The following is a 17,785-nucleotide window of genomic DNA, read 5'->3' as shown; positions in this document are numbered from 1 at the left end:
CTTCAAACGAGGTTGTTCTGCAGTTAATAAGGACAGTAACAGCTACAGGATATACCCAGAAATGACATTGAAGGGCAGGATTTTGTCTCGGGTTAAGTAACTTCAGGATAATTGACTCTCAACTGTGTTTTGTGGGGTGTTTTTTGTTTGTGGTTAGTTTTTTGTTTTGTTTTTTTTTTGGGGGGGGGGGGTTGTGTTGTGGTTTTTGTTGTTGTTTGTTTGGGGTTTTTTTAAACAAAACAGCATCACACAAACAAAACAAACCCCAAAAAAACACAAACAAAAAAGACACTAAAAATCCTCACCACAACAACAACAAACAACCCAAAACCCCTTCAAAAACAACCATTGAAAGAGTTTCGTTGCACTTGGGAACAGCCTTCCCAGTAATATACATCAAGTCTTTTTGCTCTCGTCCATCAAAAGCTCTTAAAATTCTTGTATTTACATGTTACTTCTGTGGCAGTGATCTTGTAAGGACCTTTATTGCCTAGTGTTATCTTTTGTCCTTTGTGATAAATTCAATGAATAAATGGTGAGATCTTCTGTTTTGCTACTGCCAGTTATTGGGCACTTCTTTCTAATGAAGATGAATAACATAATGTTAGTCTTGATTCCACAGAATTACAGGCAGAAGAATTTCATTTTCTTAGCCTCCTCTCTTTTGTGTTTCTAACTAGCCTGCTCTTGGACAACGAGCGCTGGAAGCAAGCTGAAGTTCCTGCCGAGTTTCAGGATCTTGTCGATTCGGTGTCAGATGGCAGAATTTCTCTCCCTGAAAAAAAACCAGCAGGTATGTATCTAGCAGTCCTGATGTTAACTGAATGTATTATCAGCAAATGCTGCTGTTGAATGTTGAAGGACATACTCTGTCACTCTTGATCTGTGCTTGCTCCCTGCCTTCTGGGGGCATCAGAAGGAAGTTGATACTTTTTTTTTTTTCCTTTGTTTACTGGTGTTGAAACTTCTTGTGCTTACCTTAAAAGATTTATTTATTTTTTGAGAACTCATTTAAGTATTATCACAGGGAGGGAGCTACTTATTTTATATGAGTATTCCCAGTGTAGTGGCTTACGGTCTTTGCACAGACTAAATCTTTCCTCAGAACATACCACTGAAGTGTTGCACATGCATGTGTTCAGCCCTCCTCGCTCCTTCCCACTTCTTCATCTGCCAGTTGTTCAAATGAGAGGCAGCACGACATATGGCTGCTCATGGAATTGAAAACTCATGTGCATTCCATTATTTACGTTGCCACAGAAACCTCATTTGCCCTCAGACAAGCCACTTTTTTACCTCCTCATGCCCCATTTCCCCATGCACAAAATGGAAATGCATAATGTGTTTGGGGATATTCATGCAGTATTGCAGCAATGAATCTGTGTGAACAGCTAGAAGAGGAAGAAAACATACATGGAGGGGAAAGAAAATGACAACAGATAAGAAGGAAGAAAATACAGTAGATTCACAATGGAGAAACCTCAACCCCCCCAAAAGGAATATAGTAGAGATGGAGAGCACGTTAGGCAATAATCACTCCAATTATGGAACATGACACCAAAATACCCTCAATTGACCACTGCTCTTAAAGGAAGCTCTTTCAGCTTCCTTCAGGAAGATAGGAAACTGGTGGCATCAATTTTAGCATGAAGAAATGCATTAGTAAGAGCTTCTACTATGAAGCCTGAGGAAGAAGTGGTTTGAAGCTGAAACATTAATGTAAACAGCAAATAATTTGAGAATGTAGATTAGAAAACCTAGTGACTTTTTTCTTCTTTTCTTCTTCTGTTTGTAACTTGTTGTATTTGAAATTTCTAGGTCCATAGTAACTGTGGAACTTAAGAGGATTTTGATCTAAAATCCCAGCAGATAATGAAGTAACTTTACAGTTGGTAATAATTATGATGAGTGGCCAACTGCATAAAAAAATATCGTAAAAGAGAGCAGTGTTCCAAAGATTGATTGTGATTTTATTCAAGCCTTAGCAAATGAACACTAAATTTTTAGAAATAAGCTTTTTTTTGGTGGTACTTTTCAGTTCAACTCATCTCTTCCTTTTTTTGCTACAATGTCTAGCTACTGAAGAAAGAAAGCCAGCTGAATTCCTTATTGTTGAAGGACAAAAATATGCAACAGTTGGGTAAGACATACTCTTTTCTATTAGCAGTGGGTTAGTTGGCAAGAGCTTTTGAATAGAACTGTGATGAATACTAAAAGCTTTATCAATCTTATTTAAATTAAAAAAAACCCCAACCTTCTCCTTACTACAGACTACTTTCTCTTTAGTTCCCAAACAGTTATAAGACATTGCAAGCTCTTCTGTCCATTAACGTGCTGTTTCTTGTATAAATGACTAGGCTGAAATTTATGGTTTCATTTGAATTTTTTTTTTCTCAATTATTTAATGAAAACACAGAGTCATGAAAATACAGGTTTGTCTTCACAGCACACTTGTTATTTCTTGTATTAGAGGTTATCTCTGGCAAAAATCATAGAACCATAGAATAGTTTGGGTTGGAAGGGACCTCCAAAGCTCATCTGGTCCATCCCCCTGCCATGAGCAGGGACATCTTCACCAGACCAGGTTGCTCAGAGCCCCGTCCAGCCTGGCCTGGGATGTCTCCAGGGATGGGGCATCTACCACCTCTCTGGGCAACCTGGGACAGTGTTTCACCACCCTCATTCTAAAAAATTTCTTCCTTTTGACTAGTCTGAATCTCCCCTCCTTTAGTTTAAAACCATTCCCCTTCTTCTATCACAACAGGCCCTACTAAAGAGTTTGTCCTCATCTTTCTTACAGGCCCCTTTAAGTGTTGAAAGGCCACAATAAGGTCTCCCTGGAGCCTTCTCTTCTCCAGGCTGAACAACCCCAAAATACATGAGTCCACTACAGAATGATTACTTATTCAGAATAAGAGATAAGTTACGGGCTTTCTCAGAAGCTGCACATGCTGTTTCTTGGTATCCCGATTGCTCTGGATTGGAAAGTAGTTTCTTAAAGCTGGTTGTATCAAAGACATTTTAAAATATGTGATACTCACATACCACTTTCATTTAGGAGCAGCTATGTGTCCAAAGACTGTGAGACTTAAGCATTAAATATGCATCAGAGTGTTTTTGAGGAGGGAATAAAACTTGGAAGATCTCCCTCCCCAGAGTTCTAACATCAGTTTAGCCCAAATTTAAAAGTTCTGATTTACATAATGTCTTTGACCAGCAGTCATTTTAGGAGTTGCTTCATGGTGGTGCATTATTGTTCAATTGGAATGTAAGTTGATGGCTCAGAACTTTGGTGCCAGCCAGATGGTATCACTGTAAAAGAGCATTTCAGGTTGAACAGGAGTATTTGAACATGGTTTAAGGAATAAAATTTACTTAATAGATGATGTGTTTGATAATCCACCTCTGCCTGTTTGAAACTTGTTATATTTACCTCTATGAAGCAATGTTAGCTTCATGTTGGTGCAAATATTTGTTTCAGTTCTACACACTTCTACATACAGTTTCATTGTATTTAAGCAAATAAAATGCATTAATGAAAAAAAGCTTTGATGTTCCCCAAAAATTCTCCAGGTGTTTATTTGCAGTTGATTGCTCATCATCTTTCTGCACTCTACTGCCTAAAGGAAAAAAGAGATTTAAGTTTTTGAAATGTTAGAATATCTACTCTCAACATTAGATATTGCCTTAGTTTTCCTGTTGTTTTTGTATATGAATTCAAAGGAGCATACCTCCTGAAGCCTTCCTAGTTTGATCCAGTAGCTCCCAGAGGCTCCAGTGCCTGCAGAATTCAGGAGAAATTACGGGTGTTGAGCATCTTTGAGTATTTGATACTGTCTCTTCACAGCTGCCTTCTCTTTTTGTGACTCCTTAGCATTCATTCTTTCCAGTGGTGGTGGTTGTCTACATTCAGTGGATTTTTATACTTGCTCAAAGTTGGCCAGAATTATACAGTAGTATAAGATAAGAGCTTTGTATTTTTTGTCCCCTGCCAACATCTGTATGGAGACTTCTAGTTCCACAGTAGCTTTTTTGGAAATTAATAAGTTATACCAATCAACCTGAGAGATTTTTCTCTCATAAGTTAAGTACTTTTTCCATGCGCCATCCTGTGGAATAGGTATTCTTTATAACCATCTTTATGTATATCTTCTTTGATGTTTTACTTCTACTTCAGATCATGTGATGGGTTTATTTAATGCTGTAATCTTTAGCATTAGGTAGCTTTCTATCAACATGAGTGTCCTGTGTTTGATTTTTTTCCCAGCATATTCTGTGCACTGAGATGACATATTTGGCTGTTTCCTCTCTTGTAGGACAGTATTGCTGTTAATAAGAATAATCCTCGAGTATTGCCAGTGTGTGGATAACATTCCTTCCATCACCACTGACATGCTTACCCGCCTGTCTGATTTACTGAAGGTATGACTCCAAATGTACCATCTGTGCTCACTGGGAGTATTTAAGGTGGAGAAAATGTCTTATTCTCTGTAATGCTTCATGTGCTTTTCCGATTTCATATAAATGATATCAATTGTCTAGAAATGATTGTGTTTGTTACTGTGCCATAAGGTAGCCTTTTAAGCTAAGGGCATTAAAGATGCAGTTTGTGTGAATTAACTTTGGGAAGGCTGTCTTTCCTTTTCTTTAGCTGGAGTATTGAAAATCCCATCTAGCAGTGTTTGTCACAGCTGCCTGTCCTTCAGGCTGGGTGTAGGATTAATGCTTCTGAAGAAAAAGCAATTTGATCTCAGATGCCACAGAGATATATCTATGTACAGGAAGGAAATTAATCCCTTATTTTTTTACAAGTCAGTAGAGGTATAGTCAGCAGAAGCAAGAAAAATAGTGTGAGATGAAGCTTCTGTTGTAAATGTAAAGATGATGGAAGACCAGGACCTTTTTGTCATTTATTTCTCGCTAGGGAAGTGCAAACTCGGTAAAGCACAGATACTGCAAGGTAATAGAAGTAAGCAATAGTAAAAGGAGCACATGAATGCATCTTGAAACTGTCATATATATATATATATATATATATATATATATATATATATATATATATATATATATATATATATATATATATATATATATATATATAAAATATATATATATTTTATATATATATATATATATATAATATATATATATATTATATATATATATATATAATATATATATATATTATATATATATATATATATATATGTATGCTCCAAAGCCTAGCAGTTAATTTATTTGAAGGTTTTCACATGTGTCTCTGCTGCCTACAAAGGTTATGTCTGGTATTAGAGTTCTAAACATAGGCATAATCTGTAAAAGATGAACAGATTCTACTCTCCGAAAGTGTATTTTATGTAAGATGGGGGACAGAATAAGGGAAACACAGCCTTGAAGATGGACTTTTAAATAATCTTCCTGTTGGTGATTCTTACCTGAATAACTGGATGCAGGAACACTCCTCCCTGCAGTCATCATTCAGATTCATCCACAAACCTTCTGCTTTGAAGGCACTATCCAAGGCAAAGCAGTCAGTCTGGAACTGGGAATGCCCCTTTTCACCTCTTGTTCTCCAGCTGCTGCTTCACTCAGGTCTTACAGCAACTTTTTTGCAGGTAGAATAGCAGTAGATGCTTTAAACTTGGCCAGATTTGCATCTCTGTGTTACTTCTCTCTCCCTATCATATCTTGTTCTGTCTAGCTCTATATAATTTGTGTTTTATTCCTTGATATTCACTTGTCACATGCAGTTAAATTATTGCATTTCCTGTCTGACAGCAAGGTGCCGTCAGTTGGAGAGATTACAAGAGCAGCTAGCAAAAACAAAAGCTCATTTATTACATTTTGAACAGAACAAGAGCCACCCAAGGTGTCCTTGCAGGTTGACAGCTGTCAGAGCTAGCAAATTTTGAAGGTAGCGAGAGCTAGTCTTTATTGTAATGGAAGCTGCAAAGTGTTCCCTGGTAATGAAATTCCAGGCCATTTTGAACTGTGGCTGCAACCAGAATGAAGTGACACCTGTGTATGAAGGAAAACAGCTTTGTAATTACTGGAGTCATTTAGCTGGTGCAGGTAAGAGAAGGTAGGCAGCCATGGTGCCAGAATGCAGAAATGCTTTCCTCCAAGCAGTCACAAGGAGGGGGTATTGCTCTTTTGATGTTTTGGGAATGCTGCTTCCTTGCTGCTTTGTCTGCAACAGGCCATCTGGTAACAGTAGTAGCTACAAAAGGCAGGGGAAGAGTACAAGTGCCTATCATCCTTTATAGAGCATGTTTTTAATGGTCTGATGTGCAGTCTATCAGTTGGTGCTAACCTGAGCTAAATACCTCAGAGCAGCTTTAGGCTGTGTAGGATATATCTGTCTGTTTAGTGGGTCTACTCCTGAAGTCCACCAGGAGGCACAAGAAAAGGTCCTGGTGTTTGAATATCAGACAGTTTTGGATCCTGACTGCTGTCTGAGAGCAGAGCAGATTATGCCTCTCACAGGTTGGGGCCACATGTAGCTCAGGTTCAGTTGTGGCACTAGGTCTGGTTTGCTTTTCTGGCCTTGGATACACCACACTGGCAGAGTGGTTTGCAGTGCTCACAGCATGTCCTCTCTGCTCCTTAGTTTTGTGACTTACTCCAGCTAATAGACAGAACAATTTTTACTATTTTTACTCAAGGGGGGTTGAAATTTTCAGTTTGTTCTTAACGTTATCATGGAGCAAGACCCACAAAGCGGGATTGTGGTCCCACAAAAGAGAAGCTCTATGTGAATGAAAATTTCCTGTGTTGCAGACACAAGCTGCAAGGGCAACCTCATCACAATTCTTTGTGAATCTTTCTTTGGGTGTAAAAGAAAGGGTCAGCTCTCTGTAGATTTTGTCTCCCAAGTTCTACCCCAGGACAGTTCTGCTCAGACATGAGCCCTGGCACTTCTCTCCATTCAGAGCAGGAATCGGGGACAGCAGCAATGGCTCTGCTGTCTCTACTGCATCATCTAAGCCAGTCTAGAATTTCTGGTGTCTCAAGCTGAGTGGTGGACCAGAATTCCACAATAAGACAGACTATGCTAACAGGAACTGTCTTACTGTCCAGAGACCTTGCTGGCCTGTGTGCATTTAGTGATAACTTATTTTCTTCTGGAGCTAAGCTAGGAAGATTGTCATGAGTCATCCACTATACCTGGAAATCTTACAGAATTGTTTTTTAACATGGCTTATCATCATCTGTGTGCCATTTCTTAATCTCAGTATTTTATAGTGTTAGAAATACAGATTCAGCCACTTCAGCAGCAGAGAGTTTTAGTGCTTTCAAGTTTTCTTTAACATCCACGGTGGGGAAGGTCTAAAGCCAAAGCAGAAACTTATTCTTTTGATAATTTCCATCCTCATATTGCACTTGTCTACTCAGCAGCACTAGTGAGATCCTTACCCTTCACTCCACCCAAGGCTCTGGTTTGTGAAGTACATTTTATGTATTTCTAGTATAAAGCCATTCTTGTGTACAACTTTCAAAGTAAGGCTGAACATCGCAAGTCTACTTTTACACTGAGAGAGGCCTCACCCAAAGGTCTCATAGAGAAGCAGAAATAAGTCCCTGAATTGAAATCACTGAGCCCCTGTGTTTTTAACAACAGTATCTCTGCTTCCCTGTGCTGAAACACTGCCTTGAGTGCTTTGGCATAAACTGGGTCAAAAAAATAGTATGGGCCAGTGACTACTGCAAGTGGGGAAAAAGTTCCTTTTGTCTTATTAGTTAGGAGTCCTGGACTCCTCTGTAGCAAGGAGTATGTGGAAACCCTGGTACTGGCCTTCTTTTATTTTGTAATAATCTGCTTAATCTTGTGGAATTCTATTGATGGTATTTCTAAACTGTGGTTATGTGTAGTTGTTAAAGAGTCAGCATAAATTTCCACTATCTTTTTCTTACAGTATTTCAACTCTAGAAGTTGCCAACTAGTGCTTGGAGCTGGTGCATTACAAGTTGTTGGTTTGAAAACAATCACTACAAAAAACCTAGGTATGCATTTCTATATTTAAAATGCCAAAGCTTATCCAAGAAAAAAGAAAAAGAAACAAAAACAACACCTAAACATATATAAGCTATGTTTGTGTTGCGGTGCCATGTATGGAACACAGAGGGTGATAAGATCTTGCTGGTTAGGGGTTAAAATGTATAAAAGCCAGTGAATTGTCTGATTAAGGGGTGCACTGAAATCCATCACATTCCTTTGCTGTCTACTGGATCACTTTAAACGTAAAGCTTGACTGTGTCACTTGAAGGAAACATCAGAACAAATATGCAGACTAGGAAGTTTTCCACAAAAATCTTTTGATTGTGGGAAGGTGCAGTTACTTTATAAGTGGTGATGCTGGCATGCTTGGGAGCTGCTTAGTGTTCAGATCTTGAGATGGGAGGTACGTAAGTAGAGGAATGCAGCCAGACCCTGTCTCCCTGGGCATTTTGCTGAGCTGTGCTGTCCTGTCTGCCCTATGGTGCTGTATTCTGCAATGCCGTGTCCACACACAGCTCCCGCGGGTTATAACTGCGTGTCAGTAATGCGCGAAATTATTCCTGTGGGTGGCTCCGAGTCAAAGATTAGTCTCTGTGTGGCCGAGTGTCCTGGCACAGTCAGGTAACTTAGGGCTCTGTGTCTCTGTGCTGAATCCAAACTATGATTTAGGCTTTAGAGTTCCTCATTTCCAGTGTACAGCTGTTTAGCTGAATTGCCAGCCCCCAAGCTACCTGCCCGGACTGCTTCAGCTGCTCTGAAAAGCTGGGGAGAGCTAGGTGTCCAGTTCTGTGCTACAGAAAAGTCTAACATGCTACTCAAGACCCCTAGTTTTAAACAGTCTCCTGAAATTAAGAGCCTTTGGTGGTAGGTTGAGCAGGAGTTTGACCTTGCAGTTCTCATGTGTCAGCACATCCTGATGACCAGTCTGCGTTTCCCTTTTTAAAAGGGAATAACTTGAGGCAGATGAGTTGAGAGGCTTCCCCACCAAGGGCCACAGGAGCAGACACAAGTGATCTGGGACAGGTCTTTGCTTCAGAAGCGTACACCACATTGGCCAGTGTGGTGACCAGCATGTGTCCTGCTGTCATCTCAGGACCTGATGGACATGGGAGAAGCTCAGGTCTCAGAATCCTGCCAGGAGCTGGCTCTGGGCAGCTCAGCACTGGCAGGACAGAGTGTTTATTATACGTACACCTTCTGCAGAAGTAGCGATTCCTTGAGAATGTGGCTGCTGAGGTTAGGTAGCTGATGAGTCAGGTCTTTTGAGATCTCTCTGTCTGCATGTGCTCAGAGCTCAAAATGTCAAGTAGACACTTAAAGCCTCTCGTAAAATTAGTCCCTTATCCCGTATCTTACAGAAGCTGGGTGTGAATAGCCAGGTGTTAGCCTGGTGTCTTCAATGGATGGGGTTTCCCAACAGAAACAAATATTGTGTCAGATCTGTTATGTTAAAGGAGATACAGTCTATACAAAATGACTCTTCCTGTTTAATAATTAAGCTATTTTTCTCTCCCTCTCTTGCTTCTGGATTTACAGCCCTTTCTTCACGTTGCCTACAGCTAATTGTACACTACATTCCCATTATCAGGGCTCATTTTGAAGCTCGACTGCAGCCAAAGCAGTTTAGCATGCTCAGGCATTTTGACCACATTATGAAGGTAATTCTTTTCGCATTTCCTAATTAACCGCAAAGTTCTGCTTTTCAACTATGCTCTGAAGAATATGAATGTTATTATATAGTAAATAAAACCTGCTTTCTTCTGTTACAGGATTATCATGACCATATAGCTGAAATTTCAGCAAAGCTCGTTGCCATAATGGATAGCTTATTCGACAAACTATTATCAAAGGTAATGATTTATGGAAATAATTATACACTCTAAATAGCAATTGGAGGTCTCACTGTATACAGTCTAGATGTTTCAAATGGAATCTTAAACTTTCCTAATCAGGAGTTGTTTGAACTTCTTTAAACTGTATAAACACAGAGCTCTGTGCTGTACTTGTGAATGTTTGTGTTAACATTTGCCACCTGGGTGTCATTCACCTTCACCCCCAGAAAAAATATTCTTTGTTTACCTCTTCAGCTGTATTATGAATGTTTTGGCTGGCGCAGATGCTCTGTGTTTGGAAACTGAAGTACTCTCCTACCCTTAGCAGTTTTATCCACTGACAGCTCTTGTCTGCAGCCAGGCTGAGCCAGTTCCCGCTTCCTGCTCTTCCCTGTGGTGCCTCTTTGGAAGTGGGGAGTGGTAATTTCCTGCAGCTGAGGAAACAGCAAAAAACTGCTGAGGAGGAAGAGTTTTTGGAGGGGAAGGACCAGCTCTTATGTTGGGCTGCAGACCTGGCTGGGGCTAGGGGTCTGTGCTTAGCAATTCCTGCTGCATAGTAACGCTACAGCTGTCCCATGAAATGCTCTTAGATGATTATTGTTGTTGTTGTTGTTGTTCTTTTTAACACTCATCAGGGGACCAGGTTGGTCCTGGGCTGAATCCAGTCTCTGACTAATCTTGAGGTGGAATACACTGAGACTGCCCTGAGATGGGACCTCCTGGGCCCACAGGTCTCATGGGTGAAGTTCATGAGTTTTTAAAGCTTAGTGTTTTGCTTTGGATCTCATGTGCTCAAAAAAAGGAGGGGTGGGGAAGAAGCTGTTTTATGAGAGAAAATAATTAACTCTTTACTGACTTGATTGACTGGCCATGGCCAACCCCTCCTTGTCAGAGCTCTTAGGAAGCACAGAATGTCCCTGGTGGAGCAGAAGGTGGGGAGAGGCTGATGGGGGCTGCAGTGGGGTGGCTGTAACAGGCAGCATTTCTGTTATTCTTTATTTGATGTTGTGCTTTATCTTTTCATCTGTTTCTTTGGCTAATTAAGTGTTACCAAAAAGGGGGGTGGAGGAGGGGAGATACCCAAAGCATTTAAATTAGGATCCCTGCCCCCTGTTGTGTTTATACTTTTAAAAACATGTTTATGCCCTTTTCTAAAGATCCAAATAGTGTTCTACTTATTTGGGTTTTTTTGCCCCGCACAAAAATACCCGTTCTCTGAAGTAACATGGCTTTTTGGTCACTTTACCCCTTATGTATTGAAAATAAAAGACAAATGCAAGAATTTAGATTATTGATAGTAAACAAGTTAGCCCACACCAAACCAGTAGCACAGTTTCTAATTCTTGATAATAGGTACTAAGTATCCATCTCTCACTGTCCTTCCGTCTTTACAGCCCATTCTCCTTTTGTGAGCTGGCACAAGTTATAAACTGAGAATATTCCCATCCCTTAGAGCTCTTAAAGGCTTGGGTGACAGTGCCTGGCTCATGTGAGTGCAGCCCATGTAGGAGAAAAGGAGACAAGACTATTTGTTAATGTGTCTCCATTCCTAACATACCGCATAATTTGGCTCATCTTGTTCCTGAAATAATGAAATCTTGGCATTGAAGGCTGTGAAGCACATAAAACCAGGGCATGTCAGTGCAGCCGTGTCAGCGTGTTCTTTGGGTTACACATTTTTGTGAGAGTCCAAGTATTTCAGTGCCTTGTGGATAAAGTGGTTATTTGCTTTAAAGTGTATAAATCTGAATGAGTAAGCAAGCAAGTTTTGTAGTGGCACATGTCCAGAATGCTTTAAAAACAAATACTGCGCAGTCTAGAATCATGCTTTGTAGGCGACAAACCATTTGGTCCAGTGGAAGGGACATTGACCTGGCTCTTGGGTAACATTGGCAAGTTAATCTTGCATTTCCCGCAGGGAGCCGCGTGGGACAGGAGCTGCCGTCCCGCAGTGAGACCTGCGCTCAGCGGGCGCTTCACAGCAGCATGGACAGTTCCCAGCATCTGTCTGTGAACTTTGGCAGGGAGATAAAACAGGATCCGGGGGTATTTAACATGGCTATAATTAACAACTGAAAAAGGCGTAGGTTTTTAAAAAGGGATAAATGTTCGTAGAAAAAAAATCCAGCGTGGGTTCTTAGCTTCTCTTGGAGCTTGTCGTCTTGTGACTGTTTGCTCCGAAGAGCTGTAAATTTTTGTCTGATCCCTCATGGTATTACACACTGTTGACCTTAGCTGAAGATAAAAATGGCCAGTGCCTCACAGGGCTGGAGCTCATGTTTCTTTCTGGTGCTGTTGCTTTTCCCCCATCACGATGAAGAGTTTGATTTGCCTGTAGCCATGCAAGAGCCATCACTGCAGCTTGCCGGTTCCCTTTGGCTTTACAACATGCTGGTAAATTGTAAATCATTTGTTGCTCAACTCTCGTGTCTTGAGGCACAATCCTGTATGCTGTGCAGGGAGCAGGGCTCCTGGAAGCAGTAAGCACTATTTGTCTGCTACTTCACCTCTGAAGTAGCCATCGGTTTGGCTTTTCTGTAAATGCTTTCTCAAAACTCCCCCCCCTTTTTTATTTTCTCTCACACTCAGGCAAGCTTTGTTGCTTTTCACAAGTCAGACTAGTGTGAGAGTGTCTCCTCCAAGGTGTTCGTAAAGAATTTAGTTATAATGATTTGGTTCTTCCACTGAGTTGTGCAAGGCCCTTTGGGGAGGTGTCAGCCAACCAAAGGTGACCTGCCAGTGTTTAAGCCAGGCCTGTGCTGGCACAGCCTCTCCACCAGGAGCTGAAGAGCTGGCTTCAGTGTTCCTGGGACAGTTTATCAAAGCGCTTCTGAAATCACATTCTGATCTTCCCTGTCGAGGATGGGGATGTAAGGATTTTGTTCCCTTTGTAGCAAATCTCTTACCATCTGGTGGTTTCCAGTGTCTTGTTTCTTGGATCTCAGCCACCAGGAGAAAGGATGTTTCCTACTTTGATTCCAAGGTATTTCTGCCCCATTTTTGTGGGGTTTTCGGCAGTTTTATGTGGCCAATATTGAGTTTTCAGATGTTTCCGTTTCTTTATGCTTTGCTTTCCTGCTTGCTTCAGAAATTTGGATATATGTGATCTTAGAGAAGTATTCTTCTCTCATTAAGTACTTAGGGGTGTATTCATCATTGCTTGTCTGTCACTGACTCACACAAATCTGAAGGAGAGGGCAGCTAGCAGGTCACATAGCGTGTGTATCTCTGTGTAGCTGGCACAGTGGTTATTCTCTTTGCATCTGTAATTTGTAGGGTAATGGAAACCAACAAAAGATAATGAGCAAAGAGAAACAATTCAAACTAACAAAGATGAGTAGATGAAGTTGGGTAATCCTTAGATTTCATACTGGTTTGAAAGTTACTGTTTGCTTGTGAAGCAAGAACTGCTAAAAGATTGTTTTGTGCTCGTGCTTGGCTGAGACAGATCATGCCCAGTGGGCGTTTTGATTTGTGATATGCTGAATGATTTGTGATGTCATTAGCAATCAAGGGCTTCAGATGGCTGTTGGAAATTCTTCTCTATAAACGGATTGAAGGTGGCAGAAAGGACTAACTGGTTGTGTTTTCATTTGCAGTATGAAGTGAAGGCTCCTGTTCCTTCAGCATGCTTCAGGAATATCTGCAAGCAAATGGCAAAGATGCATGAGGCTATATATGATCTGCTTCCTGAGGAGCAAACTCAGGTGAATGTTATTTTTGAGATTCATGTAACACCTCCCTTGCAAATGCACATGAACTCAGTAACGAGAGAGACTTCTGCTTTTGGGGGGGGGAAAAACTGAGTCTTTGCAAAACCCACACATTAAAGGGGTTGGCAGCAGTCATGCAGACAGCTCAGTCTGAACTGAAGGAAGAGTTTGGACGTGCAGGGAGAACGATGAGACACACAAAAAGAACTGTCTGATTCCAGGATTTTAAGCTGCATTTTAGTGTCTAGAGAGGTGAATCTTCACTTCATGAATTAGTGCTGAAATTCTACACAAAGGGCAACATTTTGGGGCTCAAGTACTGCCCTTTTGGGGAATTCTTCTGTAATGCTGTTCAAACTTTGTGCCTTCTGGAGGTCCCCAAATGCATTATGCGGCCAGACTGTACCAGATGTGCTTTTTCAGTATTTTGCTGCAGTTATCGCTACTGCAAAGTCGTAAATCTAAGGACAGGAAGGACTGATAGTCACTGAATGCACTAAATTGTAGTTTCTCTTTTGCACTAAATTAAATGGTATTTTCAAACTGTTTTTCATTATTTCTCTTAGAGAAAATACTTTAAGTGGTTATAGTACAGGGAAGGGGTTTATCTTCTAGCCTTAATACAAGTTGCTAGATGCTTCAGACAACAGGGAATTAAAAATACATGCTCCAAACATGTCCTCTAAGTGCAACACATAACAAGTGAGGCTGTATACTGTCTTGTGTGTTAAATTGTAAATGGCCAGAAAGATTAGGAGGCTGAAGGACTGGCAGAAAGCAAAATCACATGAACTGTAAAACCAAAACCGAAGATTGGTGATTTAAGGTGTTTGCAGTGTATTTCCTCGCTGTATGCAGTGATGCAAGTGTGGGGATAGTTCCTTACTCTGGTTCTGTGGCTTCCTCTAGATGTTGTTTTTACGAATTAACGCAAGCTACAAACTTCACCTGAAGAGGCAGCTGGCCCACCTAAATGTAGTCAATGATGGAGGACCTCTGAATGGGTACGTTTGGGCACTTCTTTTTTACTGCTTAATTTAAATAAGGACGCTTTGTCTTCTGCAAGGAAGTTGTGATTGCAGATGCAGCCATGCTCTTGTGTTTTGTGTTCCATTTGGAGCTTTCTTACAGTAAAAGGACATGACTTGTGCCTTTCCCGTAGTAACCAGGAATGCAGTGAGCCTGGTAATAGATTGTGATTTCGGTATTGTCCCACTGGAAACCTGCTGTAGGTTCCCTCAGTTTGCAGATTGCTTTTTCTCTTTTTGTGTGACAGCAGTAGCCACAGTTTGATTCTCAAGAGTTGCGTGATTCATGAAGCAGTTTTGAATCATGGATGATGACTCATGCTGCTAGCAAAGTAAAAATAGGAAAAAGTGGTATTTCTCCTGTGCAATGGGCAGCTTCTATACAGAAATTGTTTTTACAGCAGAACTAGACTTGAAAGAGAGATTATGCTGACAGAGCTTTTCCTCTTTCCTGCCCCAGCCCAACCTTCCATCACCAAACCAGGTCAGTGGTCCCTCTCCTAAGGGGCTGTGCCTAACATCCCACACCTCCTGGGAAAGCCTGCAGCCTCTTGCAGGCTGAATCCCATTGTAAGTTGGATTGTCCTCTGAAACAATAAGTCTTGTAATCTTTCTTAATGACCTAGGGTTATTTATTTAAAGTGTAGTAAGGGTGAAATTCACTCAGCCTACCCACATGCAAGAAGGCATTGTCTTAGGTTGAAGAAGCCGGAGGAGGAAGTTTATAAATGTTTCAAATCTTGCTAGAACGAAGAAGGGTTTTGTTTCTGTCCAGTTTATGCTTAAGCTTATTTATCCTTGTCCTCTGTGTGTTTACCTGGAATGGTTTTCTGTACTTGTGGTGTATTTACAAGACAACATGCACTTGCCTTTGGTACTTAGTAATGTATTTGTAAGCCAACAAGCTCCCTGGAGTGGGGCTGCAGCACTCAGAACACGTTGGGGAGCGTTTCACCCTTGAGTTTCTAGTCCTGAATGGTGTGCTGCACTGTCTTCCTCCTGCTCCTTTGGGTTTGCTCAGTGCTTGTGGGTGGATGGCCTGAATGGACCCCTTTTTGATAGGAGGGTTGGTGTGATGTGCTGGTGGTGCGTTTCCCGGCACAGTCATCCTGGCTGTCAGGAGTGTTTCAGCAGCCACTAGAAACAGTGATGCCCAAGTCTTGTTTCCTTCATGGCAGCAGTTACTTAATTCAGAACGCAGCTTTCCCACAGTGTGTCGTCAGGGCCTTTTGAAAAGGGAAACATCAAATGCTGGATTTCACTTGCTGATGTTCCAGCAGTCTTCATTGACCTAGTTTTAAACCTGCTTTCCTGATCTTCATCCTATTTTAGACTGCTTGTTTCTGTAATAACAGTAAAAAACCAGGCCTGTGAATCCTGGTTAATTTTTTTTTTAACTATGAAAATACAATTTTTACTGATCCATCCTGTTGCTTTCTAACTAGAAATATCATGATCATGTTTCTGTTATCCTTAGATACATTTCGATGTATGAGGGATTTTAACTGTATAAAGTGTTACAAGCAATATAACTGTTTTGCTGTTAACCTTCTAGAATACAGAAGTTAATGTTGCAATAATTAATATTTTAAATTCACGTCTAGAGAAGCCTGGGATTACAGCAAGAGAACAGGAGTTTTAGATGCCTAATTCCTGATGACTTTTCTGAACTTATTGTTTGATCTCCTTTCCCTATAACTAGTTTTACACCTAGCAGTAACCATGGTATGTACCTGTAAAATAAACCACCTTTGTAGCATTGAGTTTTGAGCTGATACTTAAAATATCTAATCCAGGCTTAGTATTACAACATTTATTGTTGTAATTGTGTGCCCAAGCCATAGACAAACCCTGGCTGCTTTTCTGATTACTCCAGATGGATGCAGTAGGTTCAGATGCTGATCTTGTTTTTATGTTTCGCTGCAGACTGGTTACTTCAGATGTAGCTTTTTACACTGGAAACCTTCAAGCTCTGAAAGGCCTTAACAACTTAGACCTAAACATGGCTGAAATTTGGGAGCAGAAGAGGTGATAATCCACTGCGAGCAGTCACTTGGCTCTGACAACAGACCGACTTTCTTCTAAGCAGCACGATGCCTGTGAGGTGAATACTTAAGACCAGAGCCCAAGAAAGGGCACTATTGATAGTTGGGGAAACTAGACTCAGAGTGAGCTGCAGGGAGTGATCTTTTCAGTGTCCTTCAGCAAGAAACAAGTGATCAGCTGTCTGTGCAATGTTTTTTCATTCTCTCTGGAAACAGACTCAGGTTTCTTTGGACCAAATCCAAAAGAACACATAGCTGTAACACAGCTGTAGTTGTCTAGAATGCTCTGTATATCTTTATATTAAAAAGATGCTTTGCATTTCTTCTAGTGCAATGAAATTCACATGGTGTCCTACCTTATTTAATGATGGTACAACATAAAAATCTTACAGTTGGAACTCTGTAGAAAATGTTTTTCTCTATGAAACTATGCTGTTCTAAAATTTATTTTTTTACAGAACTTTATATAAATAAATGTCTTTTGATTGCTGGCATATAGGATTCAGATTTGTTAGGGAGCAGTCCTGTTTGAGGGGATTTCTCACAGCTGGGCTCTAAACTGCCATCTGAAGAGATGATTTTTCTAACAAACTGTCAGCTCCCTGAAGCCATTACCTACAGGACAGAGTTGTGAAATGATCATTTTAACAGTGGGCTTCTGGTGGAATTCAAAGGTAACAACAAGGCTGGTGTGGGGATGGTTTCCTGCAGTCACCCACCCAGGATGGGGCATCGCCCCTGGCAGCAGGGTCAGGACAGGGAGCAGTTCAGGACTTTGCCAATTGCTCCAGAGTTCTAAAGACACAAAAGCGGTGCGTATAAAGACAGAGGACACAATAAACAGGGCAGGAAAATAAAGTTTTTAGGCTGCTTATAAAAGATTACGCCATTAAGGAAGGTGCAACTGAAATTAATTTATTGAAAAGGTTTTTTAATACTACCTTTTAAGACTGGATGCTGCCAGTACTAAGGAAAAGTGCCTGTGTATTTCACCTCACACCTCTTTACCTAACCATAGTCCGAGTGCCTAACCTTGTGCCGATTATGTATGATGGAATGGTCTACTACAGTGTGTGTGCGCGCCTATGGTTTCTTCAGACAGGCATGCTTATCTGTTAGCATAACAGATGTCATTAATTGTCAGTCAAAATAAAGCTATAAAATCACA

General features: G+C 40.8%; 1 protein-coding gene across 4 annotated transcripts in view; it reads left to right on the top strand.

Moving 5' to 3' along the window:
* The window catches only part of VPS54 (VPS54 subunit of GARP complex), a 51,385-nt gene extending 33,600 nt beyond the window's left edge, over window positions 1-17,785 (top strand). For all 4 annotated transcript variants that reach the window (XM_065059241.1, XM_065059243.1, XM_065059242.1 and 1 more), the window contains 9 exons: window positions 681-793; window positions 2,077-2,140; window positions 4,317-4,422; window positions 7,917-8,004; window positions 9,536-9,657; window positions 9,769-9,849; window positions 13,431-13,538; window positions 14,454-14,548; window positions 16,499-17,785. In XM_065059241.1, coding sequence (XP_064915313.1) covers window positions 681-793; window positions 2,077-2,140; window positions 4,317-4,422; window positions 7,917-8,004; window positions 9,536-9,657; window positions 9,769-9,849; window positions 13,431-13,538; window positions 14,454-14,548; window positions 16,499-16,604 — 883 coding nt within the window. In that variant the 3' untranslated portion in view covers window positions 16,605-17,785. The remainder of the gene's footprint in view (window positions 1-680; window positions 794-2,076; window positions 2,141-4,316; window positions 4,423-7,916; window positions 8,005-9,535; window positions 9,658-9,768; window positions 9,850-13,430; window positions 13,539-14,453; window positions 14,549-16,498) is intronic.

Source organism: Columba livia, chromosome 3, assembly GCF_036013475.1.
Source record: "Columba livia isolate bColLiv1 breed racing homer chromosome 3, bColLiv1.pat.W.v2, whole genome shotgun sequence".
NCBI lineage: Eukaryota > Metazoa > Chordata > Aves > Columbiformes > Columbidae > Columba > Columba livia.
This window is presented reverse-complemented; position numbering and strand designations above follow the sequence as displayed.